The 20,181-nt window shown below is 34.2% G+C and overlaps 6 protein-coding genes and 1 pseudogene across 6 annotated transcripts; 3 read left to right on the top strand and 4 right to left on the bottom strand.

Moving 5' to 3' along the window:
- Nucleotides 1–340: 340 nt before the first annotated feature.
- Nucleotides 341–808, bottom strand: LOC133321582 (histone H2A). Its single transcript, XM_061530667.1, has one exon. It carries the CDS (start codon nucleotides 741–743, stop codon nucleotides 369–371), a length of 375 nt encoding a protein of 124 aa, XP_061386651.1. The 5' UTR covers nucleotides 744–808; the 3' UTR covers nucleotides 341–368.
- Nucleotides 809–5,629: 4,821 nt separating this feature from the next.
- On the top strand, nucleotides 5,630–6,030 carry LOC133321585 (histone H2B-like; annotated as a pseudogene).
- A 1,073-nt stretch (nucleotides 6,031–7,103) lies between these two features.
- On the bottom strand, nucleotides 7,104–7,940 carry LOC133321586 (histone H1-like). Its single transcript, XM_061530671.1, has one exon. The coding sequence runs from the start codon at nucleotides 7,855–7,857 to the stop codon at nucleotides 7,177–7,179; it is 681 nt and encodes a 226-aa protein (XP_061386655.1). The 5' UTR covers nucleotides 7,858–7,940; the 3' UTR covers nucleotides 7,104–7,176.
- A 1,945-nt stretch (nucleotides 7,941–9,885) lies between these two features.
- Nucleotides 9,886–10,261, bottom strand: LOC133321583 (histone H3-like). The gene has a single exon (XM_061530668.1). The coding sequence runs from the start codon at nucleotides 10,237–10,239 to the stop codon at nucleotides 9,886–9,888; it is 354 nt and encodes a 117-aa protein (XP_061386652.1). The 5' UTR covers nucleotides 10,240–10,261.
- Nucleotides 10,262–10,548: 287 nt separating this feature from the next.
- Nucleotides 10,549–10,930, top strand: LOC133321588 (histone H4). Its single transcript, XM_061530673.1, has one exon. It carries the CDS (start codon nucleotides 10,584–10,586, stop codon nucleotides 10,893–10,895), a length of 312 nt encoding a protein of 103 aa, XP_061386657.1. The 5' UTR covers nucleotides 10,549–10,583; the 3' UTR covers nucleotides 10,896–10,930.
- Nucleotides 10,931–13,753: 2,823 nt separating this feature from the next.
- LOC133321587 (histone H2A) lies at nucleotides 13,754–14,214 on the bottom strand. Its single transcript, XM_061530672.1, has one exon. It carries the CDS (start codon nucleotides 14,154–14,156, stop codon nucleotides 13,782–13,784), a length of 375 nt encoding a protein of 124 aa, XP_061386656.1. The 5' UTR covers nucleotides 14,157–14,214; the 3' UTR covers nucleotides 13,754–13,781.
- A 5,098-nt stretch (nucleotides 14,215–19,312) lies between these two features.
- On the top strand, nucleotides 19,313–19,723 carry LOC133321584 (histone H2B). Its single transcript, XM_061530669.1, has one exon. It carries the CDS (start codon nucleotides 19,335–19,337, stop codon nucleotides 19,707–19,709), a length of 375 nt encoding a protein of 124 aa, XP_061386653.1. The 5' UTR covers nucleotides 19,313–19,334; the 3' UTR covers nucleotides 19,710–19,723.
- The last annotated feature ends 458 nt before the right edge of the window (nucleotides 19,724–20,181 follow it).

Raw genomic sequence — 20,181 nt, 5'->3', positions numbered from 1 at the left:
TCTTCGTTTTAAATTTTCCCTTGCAAAAACAACATAACACAAGCATGCTTCTTCTTCTTCAAAATACCTCGAACTATAACGGCAAACAACAACAAATTTTAAGCAAACTCAAATGTGACTACAATAAATGTATTTCGTCTCATAAAAGACAAATGTAATGCTGTAAGGAGAAAAATTTATATTTTTTGGATTTTTTTTTATTTTATTTTTAATAAATGTAACTAATGAAATAATATTGTTTGAAATGATTTTTTCTCTTTTTAAATATTTTTTGTCGTCCTGAAAAGGACGGATTGGTTGATTTTGTATGGATTTTTTGTGTTTTATACGATGGTCTGTATTCACTCCATAATACCTTTCGCAATAATTTAGGCTTTCTTTTCGGTCTTCTTGGGCAAGAGAACAGCTTGGATGTTTGGCAATACACCACCTTGGGCGATAGTAACACCAGACAACAATTTGTTCAATTCTTCGTCATTACGGATGGCCAATTGCAAGTGACGGGGAATGATACGAGTCTTCTTGTTGTCACGAGCAGCATTACCAGCCAATTCCAAAACTTCAGCAGCCAAATATTCCATAACGGCGGCTAAATATACTGGAGCACCGGCACCAACACGTTCAGCATAGTTGCCTTTGCGCAACAAACGATGAATACGACCGACGGGGAATTGAAGACCAGCACGATTGGAACGGGACTTTGCCTTTCCCTTAACTTTGCCACCTTTACCACGACCAGACATTTTCACTTTATTTTATTTTTAAACACTTCACTTAGCACTGAAAAACACAGAATGATAAAAATTTCAACTTTTTTAACTTTTAACTTTTTAAATTTGCCATTTATTAATCCATATATTGTTACAAAGAAAATATTGGCTTATTTTAAATTCAATTTAATATATGCTTGGGATTTTTGAAATCTCTTAAGCCTAGGTATATCAATTTACATATAACAAGTTGATTTTGTTATAATAGTGTAACAGTTTTACTGTTTACACATCATCATACATTTTTAAGTTAATGGTCATTAGTAGTAGCTCAAAAAAGGATTATTAAAAAGAGCTAGTTCATATAGTTTTTGAAAATTTGTCTTAAATCTAATCTTAAATCTAGGCTTAATACTAATCTTAAATCTATACTTAAACTACAATTATATACAATATTTACATAATAATACATACATTATTGTGAGGTAATGTACACTGTGTCTGTAATATTAAATGTTTTGTATCTTCTATGGTAGAATAGGAGATTACTATTATTATCATAAAGTATTCCTTCATCTCGAAGCTTAGTAAGGTCGGCGGGAGAGAGATGTCTTTTTTCCAGAATGGGAGGGTCGTCATTGCTTATTAATGAGCTCCTTATCATCTCGTTGTTAATATTTTGACTTTTTTCTACAAATTTAAGGCCACTTTTGACCAAGAATCTGTCAATGCGTTGAAGGCCAGATCTCAATTGATTGGCATTTCGCAACATTCAGTTGAAGTTTCCATCTATCGAAATATACACTTAATTCTTGCAGATAAGTGTTCATTTTTCTATTGACCGCTTTTGCGAGAGGTCCTCTGAAGGCAATAAGTACATCGTCCGCATACATTAGAAGAAGTCCACCTTGGGGTGGTCCAGGGATATCACTTACATAGATGTTATATAGTAGGGGTCCCAAGATAGATCCCTGTGGCACGCCTGCTAATACCTGTCTTTGACTTGATCGTTTTTCACCCACTTTAACCATGAAATGTCTCCCATCAAGAAAGCTTTTCACCATACTACAAATGTGTTCACTAAAGCCGAAAGACTGTAATTTGTAGATGATTCCCTGTTGCCATACCCTATCAAATGCCTTAGAAAAATCTAGGCTGACAGCCAAAGTTCCATTTTTCTTATTTAGCCCCTTCGATACATAGTCCGTAAAACAGGCAAGAGCGTGTGTTGTACAGTGCCCCGGTTTAAAACCAAATTGACAATTTCTCAGGATATTTCTATCCTCAATATCACGTTTGATTCGTTGTTGTATTACCATTTCCAGAATTTTCCCAAAAGGTCACCTGCAGCCTGCGACTCGCCCTGAACGAAATCCGCCAAGGCTTCAGCCTTAAGTCTATCTCCTGTAATAGGTGTTCCAGAGGGATCAGTAAGAGTTCCGACCGGTTCCCTAGTTTGCAAACCTGCTGCTGTCTTAACATTATGAAATGTTTTGCTGTTCGTCCTAATGTTTTCGAGATAATCTCTAAATCGATCATGTCGGAAGATTCGAATACAATCCTCAATAATGCGATCGAGATTGCGTATATCAGCCCTGAGAATTGCATGCCTCTCAGGGTTCCCTGACCTTCGAAGGGTGCGGCATAATCTCCGCCTTTCTCGCATAAAATTGACAATTCTCAGGGGCAGATCCTCTAGTGATCCTGGTCTGTGTCTCTTTTTCGGGACCGCAATCTCGATCGCACCACGGAAAACCGTACTCAGTTCCTCAATGCATTTGTTTATTTCTTCCTCGGACACATTTCTATTGACAGGTAAACAACAGTTCTGCAAACCTAGTCGGAGCTCTCTCCTATAGCGTACTATATTTGTACGGTCAAAGTTCCGAAATACGCGTTTTTCACACCTTTCAAGCTGACCAACAAGCACCTCTGCCTCAATCCCTCTGTGGTCTGACTCATAGTCAAATGCAACGACGGTGTTATTCCCATCTCTGAATGGAAGACCAGCCGTTCTTAGAAAAAGGTCAATATATGACCCTGAGGTGCCATTAGGTCTAGTTGGAATATCTGACCTACAAAAATCAAAAAATGGATAATCTAGCAGATATCTGGCTAGCATTCTACCCCTGGCATCTACTTCTGAGCCACCCCATAATTGGTGCTTTGCATTTAAGTCAGCCCCAACCAATACCTCACCCCTGCTATAAAGCTCTGTTATAGAGTCTAAATCTGTAACTTGGAATGGGACATGAGGACGTAAGTACAGAGAAATAAAGGCGATTGAAGAGCCGTTCTCAGTCCAAACTCTTACCGCACATGCCTCAATGTTTCCTGTTTCAATAGAGATCCTTTCTGATCGGTATATATCCCTCACTAAGACAGCAGTTCCTCCCCCACGGTGAACACTCTCTCTAAATTGCCAGTAACATTTATATCCATCAATATGTATTTTGTGATATGACGTGAGCTTATGCTCTGCCAACATTAAAATATCCGGTCTCCTTTCGTCGATTAAATTTTTTAAAAAATACCTCCTAGATATAGCTATTAAGGAGTTGACATTCACGAAAACGCATTTATTGTAGTTCAACATTTGCGGCTGAAAATATCATCCAAGCAGACAATGCTGCTTCGATGCCGGCGGTAGACATAATTTTCTGAAATGTTGGGCCAAATGACCTAGCTTTAGAGAATTTATTTTCGAATCCATTGCCGAAAAATTCGGCAATTTTGAGGAAATTATCCTGTCCTAAATTTTGGGGAGGGACAGGGTGAGGTCTACGAATTGGTACGTTAGGGGTTGCTGGGGGAGCGCGACCACGGGTTGCAGCAGCATATGATATGCTGCTGCGAAGACCTGCTAGACGAGCTGAATTATTTTCAGCTTTAGTTTTTGAGGCTTCCCGATTTTTGGCCTTATTGGCCATATAGGCGACAATTTTCGGGCATTCTTTAGAGCTTGCTGCGTGTCCTTCTATTCCACAATTGACACATGCACAGGGCTGTGCTGGCTTCAAAACTACCTCACCAGTGGTGGGATTTACTTTTTCTATTAATATCTCCTTATCTTTTGGTGGGATGGAGCATTGACCTCTCGCATGCTTAAGTAGGCATGTGTTGCACCTGATGGGCATTGTGCAATTGTTCGCAACATGCCCCAGCCTTTGACAGTTGAAACATTGGATAAATGATCTGCCTTTATCTTTTCGTATTTTAACGTCATTTCCAAAAATTTTCCTAATCTTATATATTTCTTCTATATTTGAAGACCTGGATAATCTTAGGATCCATTTCCTGTACGACACATTAAAAAGACCTAATATTTCTATATTAAATTCAAATTTAGTAAGGAAGGCTACTATCTCTTCCTTGCTATAATCGTTTCCTAAACCCTCTATTAGCACAGAATATGGCAAGAGGGGCTTAGGTGTATGGGTATGGAATTTGTATCCCTCATGTACAAATAAACTCCTGGCTGTGTTGTAGTTTTCTAGGCCCTTTATACGAACAGAAACGACCCCATTTCGAACAATAAAGATGCTAAACTCACCTGGAGAAAGCGACTGCCGAAGAGTGTCGTAAATAGCCCGCGAGCCGACATCATATATGGTAAAGGACGGCATAGATGATTTGCCACCACCGCCATTCCCGGAACTCGTGCTTTGTTTTGTGCCCATTGGATTTGCAATTGACATAGGTGCTGCTGTTGATGCTGGTACTGCTGCTGATGCTTTTATTTCCGCTTTGTCTGCATTCAAATTAACTTTATTTTTAGTCTTCTTTGTCCTCACTTCCAGCCAAGGGAATGATGCTTCGTCATCCCTAATATTAGGAACAGGTAAAATATTTATTCCCCCGTTGGGTGCTGCCGGCTTTACAACACCTACATCCTTCATAATGCTACCGAGGTCTTCGGCTGCCTCGATAGCCCCTTCTTCCATAGAATTCCCACCGAGTTCTCTGGCTGCCTCGGTGGCCCAATCATCAGATAACATTTGTGCCGTGTCATTCTTTGGGCACATATTCTGCTTTACGGCAGCTAATTCCGCCGTTAATTTTTTATTGACTTCTTCTAGTTGCTCTATACGAGCAAGGGCTTTTTGAAGCTGTATGATGGTAGCCTCAAGCCTAATATTTTCGTACGGGGATGAAGAGCCAGAGCGACTACTTCTGCGCTTCTTTCCTTTCTTTTTACATTTTTCGGGTTCGACGCTGTCTGTCGAAAATTCGGCTTCTGCATTGGTGTCATTTCCTGTCAACATAACGTCGTTGACGGAATATCCCGAAAGGCTGATGGGATTACTCCTCACAGTTGTTGTACCATCAATATTATGCATCGCGGCCAAAGCCGCCTTACTGGTGGTAGCCTTCTCCATATTATTATTGCCGCCGTCAGAAAATGTCGACATCGGCTCAGGAGTGCTAGCGGGGTTGACTTTTCCCGCCAGCGGAGTTAATTTGTTGTTCTGTATAACAACCACCTCTTTATCCACTCGTTCTTGTGTCCAAACAGCAAATATATTAGTTTTCTGCCTTCTATGCGGTTCTCAAACTTGCGAGGGATAAACCGCAAAACGCCAGTATTTTTGTTTGAAAACAAAATATTTATCTCTTTTTGCCTTTTTGGCAAAATTCTGCTTTCCATATACACTGACTTTAAACTTTTCAGATTTTCACTTTTACACTTCACTTCACTAGAGCACACAAACGAATGATAAAAATTGCCTTGGCACCCCGTAGTATTTATACTTTTCTCGCACACACATTACTATACTTAGGGGTGTGTAGCTATGTATTATACATAGCAGCTGTGACTACCTGAAATTGTTGAACATTTTAATCTACAAATATGTAGTTGGCTGCCCTTGTATTTTTATTCTGTGAACAGTGTTAAAAGTGTTTGTGTGATTAAAAAAAATTAAAGTGAAAAATGCCTCCTAAAACCAGTGGTAAAGCAGCAAAGAAGGCCGGCAAAGCCCAAAAGAACATCACCAAGGGCGATAAATCGAAGAGACGTACCAAGCGTAAGGAGAGTTACGCTATCTACATTTACAAAGTGTTGAAGCAAGTCCATCCTGATACTGGTATTTCCTCAAAGGCCATGAGCATCATGAACAGTTTTGTGAATGATATCTGAACGTATTGCCGCCGAAGCCTCCCGTTTGGCTCACTACAACAAGCGCTCGACCATCACCAGTCGGGAAATCCAAACTGCCGTTCGTCTATTGTTGCCCGGTGAATTGGCTAAGCACGCTGTCAGTGAAGGTACCAAGGCTGTTACTAAATACACCAGCTCCAAGTAAATGCCTTGATTTTTCATTAATTCGTCGAAATTCAACCATAAAAGGCCCTTTTCAGGGCCACAAAAAATATTTTAAAAGAGATCAAATTTTTGTTGAAACCATATTTATGCATTTTTAGTTAATAAAGAAAATTTTTAAATAAATAAAATTAAAAAAAATATTTTAAACCATATTTTTAATTTTTTTTTTTTCAGAATATTATTTTTCATAAATAAATTATATTTTATCAAACCAACATTTTTTTCTTTCGTCTTTTTTCATTACATATATTTTTTTTTTTTCAATAAATACCAAAATTCTAAAAAAAAATTAAAATTCCATATTTTCACTGAAAATAATATATTTCCATTCATTTGTACTAACTCACATTGCCTTATGCCAACGCCGTTGCTTGCTTTGTTAGTCGTTGCTTGTTTACTTGTGCTATATGGGTATAACAACATATCGCACAAGCAGTCGTATGTGTGTATGTATTGGTGCGATTTTAGTTCGTTGTGCTATAGTAGACATCAGTGCCATACGAACGAATATGTGAATGGGCAACATCTATGTACAAGCATTTTTTCTTCAGTACAGCAAAGGCATATGACAAATATGAAGTAGGGAGATTTTTTGGCGGGAAAAAAATTAGTGGTGGAATTCTTTCCAAGGAAAAATATGTTTAAAATGGTGATTATAAATTGTTGATGAAAAATTAATGAAATTCAAAAATTTTAGAAAATATTAAAATATTTAGTTTTTGTAACGTTAAAGGGGCGATTTACAAATTTTGAAGAAAATTTACGAAATTCAAAAATTAAGCAGAAAATATTAAAATATTTTTACCATTAGGTAATTGCAAATTATAAAAGTTTATGACCTGGATTAAAAAAATAATCCATTTGTGGCGTCATTTTGTGGAATGTCCATAAATAAACAGGCACACTTTTACCTAATACTATAATTAGCAAAATCTTTTTTTTTTCTCCTAAAATTAAAACACATGTGGATTTTCTCATTTATTTAGGTAGTAGTAAAAATAATAAAAGTAATTTGTTTATAGTATGAAATAAATATTTTGTCTCTTTTAGAATTTAATTTGTAGCCCTGAAAAGGGCTGTTAGATATTATGTTTTCGAATATCGAAAAAATTCTTGACAAAGTAATTTTTGTGGGAAAAATTACTTCTTGGCGGCGGCTTTCTTGGCAGCTGGCTTCTTTGGCGCTGCGGCTTTTTTGGGCTTAGCAGCGGCTGTTTTTGCCTTGGGTGCCTTTGGTTTGGTGGCAGATGCTTTAGCGGCGGTCTTTGCGGGTTTTGCCTTAACTGTACCGGTTTTCTTGGCAGCCTTGGCCTTTGTTTTGTCAGCCTTCTTCTTTTCAGCGGTCTTTTTGGCGGCAGATGGTTTTTTGGCAGCTGTCTTCTTTTCGCCGGCAGCCTTTTTAGGGGCGACCTTCTTCTTCTTTTCACCAGCGGCGGGAGCCTTCTTTTTCTTTTCAGCAGTCTTTGCTTTGGGTTCCTTGGAGGCCGAAGCTGACAATTTGAATGAACCAGAAGCACCCTTACCTTTAGTTTGGATCAATTTTCCACTGGCAACAGCACTCTTCAAGTACTTCTTGATGAAGGGGGCCAATTTTTGGGCATCTACTTTGTAGGTGCTGGCCAAATATTTCTTGATGGCTGGCAATGAAGAACCTCCACGTTCCTTTAATGTTTTGATGGCAGCATCTACCATTTGTTGGGTTGGTGGATGAGTTGGAGCAGCTGATGGTTTCTTTGCTTTGGCAGCGGCCTTCTTTGGTGCCTTTTTCTCAACAGCGGCAACTGGGGAGGCGGTGGTTTCAACAACGGCGGCGTCAGACATGTTTATATTTCACTGTTTTTATATTTCACTGTTAACACAAATACACTCACAAATTTATGTGTACTACTATTTTGTTATTGGTCGAGCCGTATAACATAGGTACATCGAAAAGATGAGAAGTGCATAGTAGTCAATTGGTATATTTTTCGAATTATTGTGTGGAAGCGTGTTAAATTTTTTACAAAAGTTTTCGGAGAAATAAATTTTTTGCGAGGAAGCTTAGAAAATTCCAATTTTTGCATCTACCATTTGTTGGGCCAAATATTTTTTGATAGCTGGCAATGAAGAACCTCCACGTTCCTTTAATGTTGATGGCAGCATCTACCATTTGCTGATGGTTTCTTTGCTTTGGCAGCGGCCTTCTTTGGTGCCTTTTTCTCAACAGCGGCAACTGGGGAGGCGGTGGTTTCAGCAACGGCGGCGTCAGACATGTTTATATTTCACTGAAAAAGATATTTTACATTTCGAAAGTATAGATTTCAGGCTTCATTTTGCAAAAGATTTCATGTAATTATCATAAGCCGTTAGCGAGTTATAGACGTTTAACTTCAAAGATTATGAATTTGAAATCACAAATTTCTAACTAAATTTGGAAAAAATCCAAAAAATTTTGAAAATTTTCGTAAAATTTCTTTTTGATAATATAGCCTGATATGTTTACTTTAGGATAAAACAAAAATATTGACCAATTTTACATTTTCTATGTGAGAAAAAATTAAATTTATTATGTGGTCTATGACAGCAGAAATCCTCTTGTTGGCATATTTTCAATGAAGAAAACTTTTTCTACAAATAAATTTGAAAGCTCAAATCTTATTAACTTTTATAAAAATTTCTTAAAAAACATTTCAGAATTTGTATATTTACACCAAAATAAAACATTATTCATAAAAAGTCATTAATTGTTTGGAAAAGTTAAAAATTCCTTACAATATCATATACTACCAGTGAACGAACATTCATCAACAAACGGCAATTTTTTTTTTTTTTTCAAAATAACATATTTTGGCAAAAATAAATTCATTTTAATTTAAAAATATTCTAAAATAATTTATAAATCAGTTATTTATTAATTTTCCATATAATTTTGCCAAATTTTGGCAAAAAAAAATATATTAAAAATAATTTCGTTTTTACTATTACCTTTCATGGCAGAGCAGAGTACAAAGAAATTTCATGGAATTTTTCGAACGTTACAAAAATATTTTATTCCTATTGATTATTAAGAATTTACTATTTTCTATTAATTTTTAGTCAAAATATGAAATTTTAATAATTATTTTACTAAAAAATACTAATTTATTTATAATTTTCTTTAAAAAAAAAATAGTTTTTGAATAGAGAAATTCTGCCTTTAGAAATCAAAAAATATTTCCCACCAAATTTTTCATTGGAATATACAGAGACAAATATAAAATTACATAGAATTTTTTTTACATGGTAGAAAATTAGCTGGAAAAGAAAAAACATGCATATTTCATTCTTCATTCATGGGGATGTTTGCTGTAAAAAAAAAAAAAAAATATTGAGGGGAAATTTTTTTCGCGCCAAAAACAACATATTGCATTTATACATAAGAGGATTTTTTTTTGGAAGGGGAAAAATGGAGGGAAGCATTTTCCCGCCAATTTGGAAAAATGTGAATAGAAAACAATTAAACAAACAATGTGAAAAAAATTTCATCATGTGACAATTCAAAGGAAAAATTTTAAATAGAAACAAAGAAAAAAAATAATAATAAAATAATTTAAATAATAAATCTGAATAATTAAAATTTTAACCAGAATTAAAAAAAGAAAATAATTTCTTACGAAATCAAAATTAAAATGAAAAAAAAAATAAAATAAATTAAATAGAAAATCATATTATGAAAATGTTGAGAAAATGTATGAAAAATCATTTTTAATGAAAAGAAAAGGAAAGCGAAAAAAATTATAATTTCAAATGAAAACATAAATGTTTGGAAATTTTACTCGAAATAAAAAAAAAATAAAAAAAAATCCTATATTCCTATCAGCCTCAAATAAATTAAAACAACGTATGGATGGCGCACAAGTTAGTATCTTCGAAAAGACCGACCAAGTAGGCTTCACTGGCTTCTTGCAAGGCCATGACAGCAGAGCTCTGGAAACGCAAATCAGTTTTGAAATCTTGAGCAATTTCACGAACCAAACGCTGGAAGGGCAATTTGCGGATCAACAATTCAGTACTCTTCTGGTAACGACGGATTTCACGCAAAGCGACTGTACCGGGACGGAAACGATGAGGCTTCTTAACACCGCCGGTGGCTGGTGCGCTCTTACGAGCGGCTTTAGTGGCCAATTGCTTACGAGGAGCCTTGCCACCAGTCGATTTACGGGCAGTTTGCTTAGTACGAGCCATTTTTCACTTTAATTTTTTTCTTTTCACTTCACTAGGTATGCACACAAACACTGTTAACACTGTAATAACTCGGGAACCGCGCCAGAAACGAGTATTTATAGAAAAATTTTGTGTTAGCATCAACGATTAAGGGTGAGTGTTCGTAAATACAAATATATGTCTACTAAATGGGCACACACACGCACACATATACATAAACGACTATGGCACAAGCAACACGAACTATGTCGAAGTGGTTGACGAGGGAAATTTTTGTATAAATAGAACCGTTAGGCTGCTAGTTAAAACATTCGTTCTTGTGCATTCGTGAAGTGATAAGTGAATTTAAAAAAAAAAAGTGAAAAATGACTGGTCGTGGTAAAGGTGGAAAAGGCTTGGGAAAAGGTGGCGCTAAACGTCATCGCAAAGTGTTACGTGATAATATCCAGGGCATTACCAAGCCAGCTATTAGACGTTTGGCTCGTCGTGGTGGTGTAAAACGTATTTCTGGATTGATTTACGAAGAAACTCGTGGTGTTCTGAAAGTGTTCCTGGAAAACGTTATTCGTGATGCTGTCACCTACACCGAACACGCTAAGCGTAAAACCGTCACTGCTATGGATGTCGTCTACGCTTTGAAGAGACAAGGTCGTACTTTGTACGGTTTCGGCGGTTAAATATTTTCTTGACGCTATTTGGAGAAATCTTCTTATTTTACAACAAACCAATCGGTCCTTTTCAGGACCACAAAAAATATTAAAAAAGAGATACTATCTTGTTGAAAATTAATTATTATTTTTTTTAATAAATATACTAATAAAAATTATAACTACATATATTAAATGTTTAAAAAATTTCCTTCCCTTACCTTTTCCGATTTTTCAAATATTTTTAATAAATTTGAATTTTATTCTAATAGTATTATCCATTTTATACCACATTTCTTTCCAAAATCATATTTTTTCCTTTCAATTATTTCCACATACCAATGCCTGTTAAAATGCCGTCGGCAATACGCATTACTAAATGCCTTTGGTTACTCATATTATGTGTGTATACCATAACTACACATACCCTATACATGTATTAGTACATAACGTTAAAGAACAACAAGCAATGCCATGACTATTCACATCAGTGTTTTCAATTTCAAAAATAAAATAAAAAATCAATACGTTCTCATTTCAAGAAAATTCATTAAAAAATTAAAATTATTTGTAATGAATTCTAAATTTTTCTACTTATTTTCGAAAATATTCGTAAAAAATTTATTTAATTTTTTTATAAATCGAAAATTTTTTATTTTTTTTTATTTTTTTATTCAATTAAAATTTACTTCATCATTTTCATTACAATCTTATTTAATTTCGCTAAATTTCTATCAAAAAACAAAAATTTTCTTCCTTCGAACATATTTCCATATAAAAATGCCGCCGTCAACTCGCATTTCTAAATGCCGTTGCTTACATACGTACGTTAAAGAACAACAAGCAATGCCATGACTATTCACATCAGTGTTTTAAATTTCAAAAATAAAAAAAATTCAATACGTTCTCATTTCAAGAAAATTCATTACAAAAATAAAATTATTTTTAGTAAATTGTACAATTTTTTTTATTTATTTTTGAAAATATTCGTAAAAAATTTATTTAATTTTTTTATAAATCGAAAATTTGTTATTTTTTTATTTTTATTTTATTTATTTTTTTTATTCAATTAAAATTTACTTCATCATTTTCATTACAATCTTATTTAATTTCGCTAAATTTCTATCAAAAAACAAAAAATTTCTTCCTTCGAACATATTTCCATATAAAAATGCCGCCGTCAACTCGCATTTCTAAATGCCTTTGCTTGTTTGTTCATATGCTTGCTTATATTATGTATGTATACCATAGCGTCACTTTATCTATGCATGTGGTAGTATTTTGTTAGTCCATGATACTAAACAACGAACGAATGAAAGAACAACGATGTGAGTACGATGTTCATATTGAGTGGAACATTACAAAAATAATAATTTTAATTAAAAAATAAAATAAATAAATAAATTTAAAAAATTAAATTAAAAAAATAAAATTTAAATTAAATTAAAATATTAAAATTAAATTAAAAAAATTTAAATTAAATTAAAAAATTTAAATTAAATTAAAAAATTAAAATTAAATTAAAAAATTTAAATTAAATTAAAAAATTAAAATTAAATTAAAAAATTTAAATTAAATTAAAAAATTTAAATTAAATTAAAAAATTAAAAATAAATTAAAAAATTAAAATTAAATTAAAAAATTGAAATTAAATTAAAAAATTAAAATGTAAATGTAAATTAAAAAATTAAAATTGAAATTAAATTAAAAAATTTAAATTTAAATTAAATTAAAAATTTTAAATTAAATTAAAAAATTAAAATTTAAATTAATTAAAAAATTTAAATTAAATTAAAAAATTAAATTTCCAATTTAATAACGTAATAATTTTTTCTAAACAAATTTAAATTTATTTTCCAAAAAATCCAAAATAATATTTTCATTTTTGTGTTAAAATATAAAATTTTATTCAACATTTCTTTCCATTTATTTCATTTTATTTTTCAAAACAAAAAAAAAAAAAAAAAAAATCATAAAATCGCTTCTCATTTTCTAAAATTTTTCCAAAAATTTTCATTAAAAGTCCGTATAAATTTCATTTTTATTTAATATTTTTGATTTTAATATTTTCTAATTTTATTAAAATATTCCTATTAAATTCATTTTTCAATTCCATTTTTTCTTCAAACTTCTACCAATTTCATTTTTATTTTCGTAATAATTTTTTCGAAACAAATTTAAATTTATTTTTCAAAAAAAAAAAAAAAAAAAAAATGTTTTCATTTTTCTTCTAAAATGTAAATTCTTATTCAAAATTATTTAATTTGTAATTTATTTCATTTTATTTTTCAAAAAACAGATAATAAAATCGCTTTTCATCTTCTAACAATTTTCATTAAATGTCCCTATAAATTTCATATTTTTTTCATTTTAATTTTATTTTTTTAATTTTAATATTTTCTATTAATTTCTTTAATTTCATTCAAATTTTTCTATTTCATTTATTTTTCAATTCCATTTTTTCTTCAAATTCCTACAAATTTTCATTTTATTTTCCTTATTCTATAATTTTATTTCAACTACACAGCCTTTCCAATGCAAAAAAACTCTTTCAATTCTCCTCTTTTTTGCCTTCCCAAAATAACAAGCATGCTTCTTCTTCTTCTTCAAAATACCTCGAACTATAACGGCAAACAACAACAAATTTTAAGCAAACTCAAATGTGACTACAATAAATGTATTTCGTCTCATAAAAGACAAATGTAATGCTGTAAGGAGAAAAATTTATATTTTTTGGATTTTTTTTTATTTTATTTTTAATAAATGTAACTAATGAAATAATATTGTTTGAAATGATTTTTTCTCTTTTTAAATATTTTTTGTCGCCCTGAAAAGGACGGATTGGTTGATTTTGTATGGATTTTTTGTGTTTTATACGATGGTCTGTATTCACTCCATAATACCTTTCGCAATAATTTAGGCTTTCTTTTCGGTCTTCTTGGGCAAGAGAACAGCTTGGATGTTTGGCAATACACCACCTTGGGCGATAGTAACACCAGACAACAATTTGTTCAATTCTTCGTCATTACGGATGGCCAATTGCAAGTGACGGGGAATAATACGAGTCTTCTTGTTGTCACGAGCAGCATTACCAGCCAATTCCAAAACTTCAGCAGCCAAATATTCCATAACGGCGGCTAAATATACTGGAGCACCGGCACCAACACGTTCAGCATAGTTCCCTTTGCGCAACAAACGATGAATACGACCGACGGGGAATTGAAGACCAGCACGATTGGAACGGGACTTTGCCTTTCCCTTAACTTTGCCACCTTTACCACGACCAGACATTTTCACTTTATTTTATTTTTAAACACTTCACTTAGCACTGAAAAACACAGAATGATAAAAATTGCCTTCAATTTCAATTTTTCAATTTTGCCCAAGGCCATTTTTATTGATTCTCTTCCTTAAAACTATACAGCATGGCTTACTGACTAATTCCTTAGTAATTAAACAAATAGCGCTTCAAACAGTTATAAAGTAAAAAATAAAAAATCAAACGCCATTGAATACGACCGACGGGGAATTGAAGACCAGCGAACGGGACTTTGCCTTTCCCTTAACTTTGCCACCTTTACCACGACCAGACATTTTCACTTTATTTTATTTTTAAACACTTCACTTAGCACTGAAAAACACAGAATGATAAAAATTGCCTTTTGAATTTTTTTTTTGAATTTTGCCCAAGGCCATTTTTATTGATTCTCTTCCTTAAAACTATACAGCATGGCTTACAAACTAAGACTTAAAACTACTATTTACAATATATACAATGTACAACTCGTACATATCACTGCGCAGTGATATACACTGTGTCAGTGGTATCGTACGAGTTGTATCGCCTATGGTAAAATAATAGACGATTATCTTCATACAACAATCCCTTATTATCCAGTAGGGGAATGGCGGCTGGTGGCAAATGCTTTTTTGACAGCAACGTCTGGCCGTCATAGGTACACCTTAACGACTCCGCGACAATCTCGTTCTCCAGGTATTGGCTGCTACCTATAAATTTTTGGGCACTCCTCATCAAAAAGAGGTCGATTCTTTTAAAGCCTGTTCTTTCATAAATGACCCTACAAGGTGTGGACCTATAAGAACCATTCCTCAGAACCCTTCTTCTTAATCCAAGACATGAGCGTAAAATACGCCGTTCCCACATGCGTAGCCTTTCCATCTGGTGAGAAGAAATCCCAAACCAAATTGGAAAGGCATACGCTACTACCGGTCTTATAATTTGCCTATATATAAGGAGTTTAATCTGCTGCGAGAGGCCCCGCCGCATGCGCATTAACCCATGATACTGGAAATATATTTTCCTTGCTCTATCAAGGATATAATCAATGTGCCTTATGAAGTCATATTTAGAGTTTATGACCACACCTAAATATTTGATGCTGTCGGTTACACATACGTTCTCCCCACCAATTTTAATAACCGGGAAGTAACCTTTGAAGTTTGGAAATACTACGCGAGGCCTTCCTTTGATGAGCACCGCTGAGCATTTGTTGGTATTTATTTTTAGGCCCCACTTTACGAAGTACCTAAAAAGCTCATCTAAAAAGTTGTTCGCCCTATGAGTTATTCGGCTGGCTCTGGGTCCGGTGAAGGCTACCAGTACGTCATCTGCGTAAGATAGTAGCAAGTCTCCTGGGGATGGGATCGGAATATCACTGACATATATGTTATAAAGAAGCGGCCCCAGGATTGAACCCTGTGGCACACCTCTTGAAACCTGCCTACGAGTGGATATATGTTCTCCTACCCTTACGCTGAAATGACGGCCTCGCAGGAAACTCGCCACCATCCTACACAGATGAGCATCAAAACCGAAGGTCTGTAGTTTATATAACAAACCGTTGTGCCACACTGAATCAAACGCCCGAGCAAGGTCAATACTTATTGCTATTGTGCCGTATCTTCTGTCAAACCCCCTTGTTACATGCGTTGCAAAGGCGGCAAGCGCATGGGAGGTTGAGTGTCCTGCCTTAAACCCAAATTGGTTGTCTTTAATTATCCTTTTGTCTTCGACAATTATTTTCAACCTCTCCATTACGAAACCTTCCAATAGTTTCCCAAAAGGTGACAATAGGGATATAGGGCGGTAATTTGCACAGTCTCCAGGATTGGAGCCTTTCTTGAAAACTGGTACAAGCATCGCATCTTTCCATGCGCTTGGAAAGTACCCCAAATTCAGGCAGTGATTGAATAATATTGCTAGAAAAGCAAATATTACATCACCTGCCTTTTTTAAAGCCACATCCGGAATACCATCCAGTCCAAAAGACTTTTTTGACGGTCTTTGCGCTATAGCTGAACCAATCGCCTCTGGCCGTATGAAGCCTCCCTGTCCCCAACGGTTAATATCATCTATTACACTACCATCCGCAGAAAACGTATCAGTAAAACACACTAACTGGGAACCGAGTTTTCCATCTATTCCCATTAATGAGGATTAAATGAGCTGTCATTGCAGCCTGAAAATCGCCCTGTTTGGTAATTGCTTTCAAGGCTTCAGCCTTATCTTCTCCTTTGTAATATGTTCCAGACGATGCTACCATTGTTACTAACCAGGTCACCTACAGAGTTTTTACCCGATATACCAACTGCCATCTTTACTTTTGAATAGGTTTTACTATTGACTTAAGATAATCTCTAAATTTCCTTCAAATGTCGGAAATTCAATACAATCCTCTATTATTCTGCTGAGGTTTCGAATATCAGCCTTTAATATTAATATTCTATCTGGGTCATGCGACCTTTTTAAAGCTCGATTAAGCCTTTTACGTTCTTTTATAAAATTGTAGGTCTAGTAGGCCTATAAGTGGAGCAAGCCATTAAATTTGGGCAAAGAGATATAAAATTTTCAAGTTTTCTACCCCTATCATTTGTTTCATTCCCTCCCCATAATGGGTGTTTTGCATTCAAATCTGCTCCTACAACAATTTCACTTGTGTTGCCTAAGTCTACAATAGCATTAAGATCATTTACTTGAAAACTTTCACCTGGTCGTTGGTATAGGGAAACGAAAGTAATGGGTGTACCATCACTTTTCCATATTCTGGCAGCACATGCTTCTATATTCCCACAATTTAAATAAAATCTTTCGCATTTATGCTTTTCTTTTACAAGAACTGCAGTCCCTCCCCCCATGCCTTCGACTCTATCGCAACGAAATATTTTATAACCATTAATATAAAAATTATGCTTTGCAGACAATTTATGTTCCGCCAATAACAACACATCCGGTTTATTGTTTTTTATGAAAATATTGAGATAATGTCTCTTGGCCAATGAGATACAAGAGTTTATGTTCAGAAAGAAGCAAATAAGTGAATTAGTCATCGATACTACTCATTGCGAATATCATGCCAAGAGTGGCTTGGGCTTGCCCCTCTGTCTCTTTTAATCTTCGGTATTCTGGTATGAATTTAATCACTCGATTTATGACTAAACTCAAGTTGACACCAAATGTCTTTTGACAATCCTCCGATACGGTAGAAAATATGTCCAAAATACCCTCATTTTGCTGCCTATGTGGGGTAGGCTGAATGTTAGGGGTTGGTTTTGTATTACGGCTGTTGTTTATTACATCAGCGTACTGAACACCTGGACGTGTCAATGCCGAAGATGCTTTATATGCCATTGATTTGGCACGTGCTTCTTCCTTGGCTTTATTTATTTTTGCCATATAAGCTATTTTCATTGGGCATTTGGGGGAACTTGCAACATGCCCCTCTTTTTCGCAATTGACACATTTAATGGTTTTTCTAACTTCTTCTCCAGTATTTGGATCAACAATCGTAATTTCATCAATTCCCTGTTCTTTACCAGGTAGTGGACATTCCCCTGGACCATGAGGATCGCAACATTTAACACACCTATATGGCATGCCGCATCCTGCAGAAGTATGTCCAGGTCTTTGACAAATTTTCTTGATTTTATAAATTTTATTAATATCTGAGTGGCGTGCAAACCAAATTAACCATTTATTTTCTGAAATATTAATGGTTTTAATTACCTCAATTGGAAAGTTAAAATTAAAATTATTTTCCAAACAATTTTTAATTTCGTTTTCTGAAAATTCGCTGGAGAGATTTTCTACCACTACCTTGTATGGTAAGAGAATTTTGGGTGTATGGGTGTGGTATTTTATACCAGATTCACCTAATTTCTGTGTTACCTTTGTAAAGTCTTCGAGAGATCTGACCTTCACATTTATTCTTGAATTTCTTAATAAAATTAATGAGTACTCACCGTGACCCAACCATTCGTTGATTAGTTTGGACATCTCTTTCGCACCGATATCGTATACAGTTATAGAAGTATTCGTTTTTCTACTGTCATTCTTATTATTAGATGTAGTTGGACTGCTAGCCGCCGGGACATCTGAAGATTTCTGCACATTTGAAGATTTCTGCATATTTGAAGATTTCTGCATATTTGTAGATTTCTGCATATTATTGCCGTTTGCCGGAATTTTGTTGATTTTGTTTGATTTCTGGATGTCGTCCTTCATTATCACTTTTCCATTGTTGATTTTTGCAATATTTTTCGTACCGTCCGTACGAACAGAAACTGCTGGCAGTGCAGTTTGTACTTCTACATCCATCGCAGTGCTGAGGTTTTCTGCTACCTCAGCCGACCAATCATTATTTGCATCTTTAGCATTTGTATGCTTATTGAATTCTTGCGATTTATATTTTTGTAATTCTTCACATAGGATATTACATTTTTCTTTTAGGCTTTTTAATTCGTCCATAAGCTGTGCATTGATGATTGCCAGCTTTGAATTTTCTAAAGATGATTCACTACTGTCACCTTCAACTCTCTTTTTCTTTTTGCGTTTTCGCAATGAAATGTCTTTTATAGTTTTGGAAGTATCACTTGTTGCTGCATTTATGCTTGCATCACTTATGTATTCGATGGGCGTAGCCAATGCCTTATTTTCACAATTAATGTCAGCAGATGTTTGTTCGACTACATTATTATTTTTATTTAATGTAGTAATATTTTCATCAAAAAATGCTTCAACAGTCACTTTTCTACCTTTTATGAAGGTAGTTTTTATTTTGGATGTTTTTTCATCCATATTCAGTTCTACATTTGAATGTCTTTTTTCCACTATAAATGTTTATTTTTAACACTACTCCAAATAAGGAGCGAACACAGTAAGTTTCACTTTGCTTTGTAGCTTGTTTTATTTCACTTCACTAGATGCGCACACAAACACTGTTAACACTGTAATAAAAAAATTTCAACAACTACCCGTAGTATTTATACTTTTCTCGCACACACATTACTATACTTAGGGGTGTGTAGCTATGTATTATACATAGCAGCTGTGACTACCTGAAATTGTTGAACATTTTAATCTACAAATATGTAGTTGGCTGCCCTTGTATTTTTATTCTGTGAACAGTGTTAAAAGTGTTTGTGTGATTAAAAAAAAAACTTAAGTGAAAAATGCCTCCTAAAACCAGTGGTAAAGCAGCAAAGAAGGCCGGCAAAGCCCAAAAGAACATCACCAAGGGCGATAAATCGAAGAGACGTACCAAGCGTAAGGAGAGTTACGCTATCTACATTTACAAAGTGTTGAAGCAAGTCCATCCTGATACTGGTATTTCCTCAAAGGCCATGAGCATCATGAACAGTTTTGTGAATGATATCTTCGAACGTATTGCCGCCGAAGCCTCCCGTTTGGCTCACTACAACAAGCGCTCGACCATCACCAGTCGGGAAATCCAAACTGCCGTTCGTCTATTGTTGCCCGGTGAATTGGCTAAGCACGCTGTCAGTGAAGGTACCAAGGCTGTTACTAAATACACCAGCTCCAAGTAAATGCCTTGATTTTTCATTTATTCGTCGAAATTCAACCATAAAAGGCCCTTTTCAGGGCCACAAAAAATATTTTAAAAGAGATCAAATTTTTGTTGAAACCATATTTATGCATTTTTAGTTAATAAAGAAAATTTTTAAATAAATAAAATTAAAAAAAATATTTTAAACCATATTTTTAATTTTTTTTTTTCAGAATATTATTTTTCATAAATAAATTATATTTTATCAAACCAACATTTTTTTCTTTCGTCTTTTTTCATTACATATATTTTTTTTTTTTTCAATAAATACCAAAATTCTAAAAAAAAATTAAAATTCCATATTTTCACTGAAAATAATATATTTCCATTCATTTGTACTAACTCACATTGCCTTATGCCAACGCCGTTGCTTGCTTTGTTAGTCGTTGCTTGTTTACTTGTGCTATATGGGTATAACAACATATCGCACAAGCAGTCGTATGTGTGTATGT

This window comes from Musca vetustissima, unplaced genomic scaffold (assembly GCF_032173495.1).
Source record: "Musca vetustissima isolate MV318-11 ecotype Yass unplaced genomic scaffold, APGP_CSIRO_Mvet_v1 utg111712, whole genome shotgun sequence".
In the NCBI taxonomy this organism is placed as follows: domain Eukaryota; kingdom Metazoa; phylum Arthropoda; class Insecta; order Diptera; family Muscidae; genus Musca; species Musca vetustissima.
The sequence above is the reverse complement of the archived record's forward strand: the minus strand, read 5'-3'. Positions and strand labels throughout refer to the sequence as shown.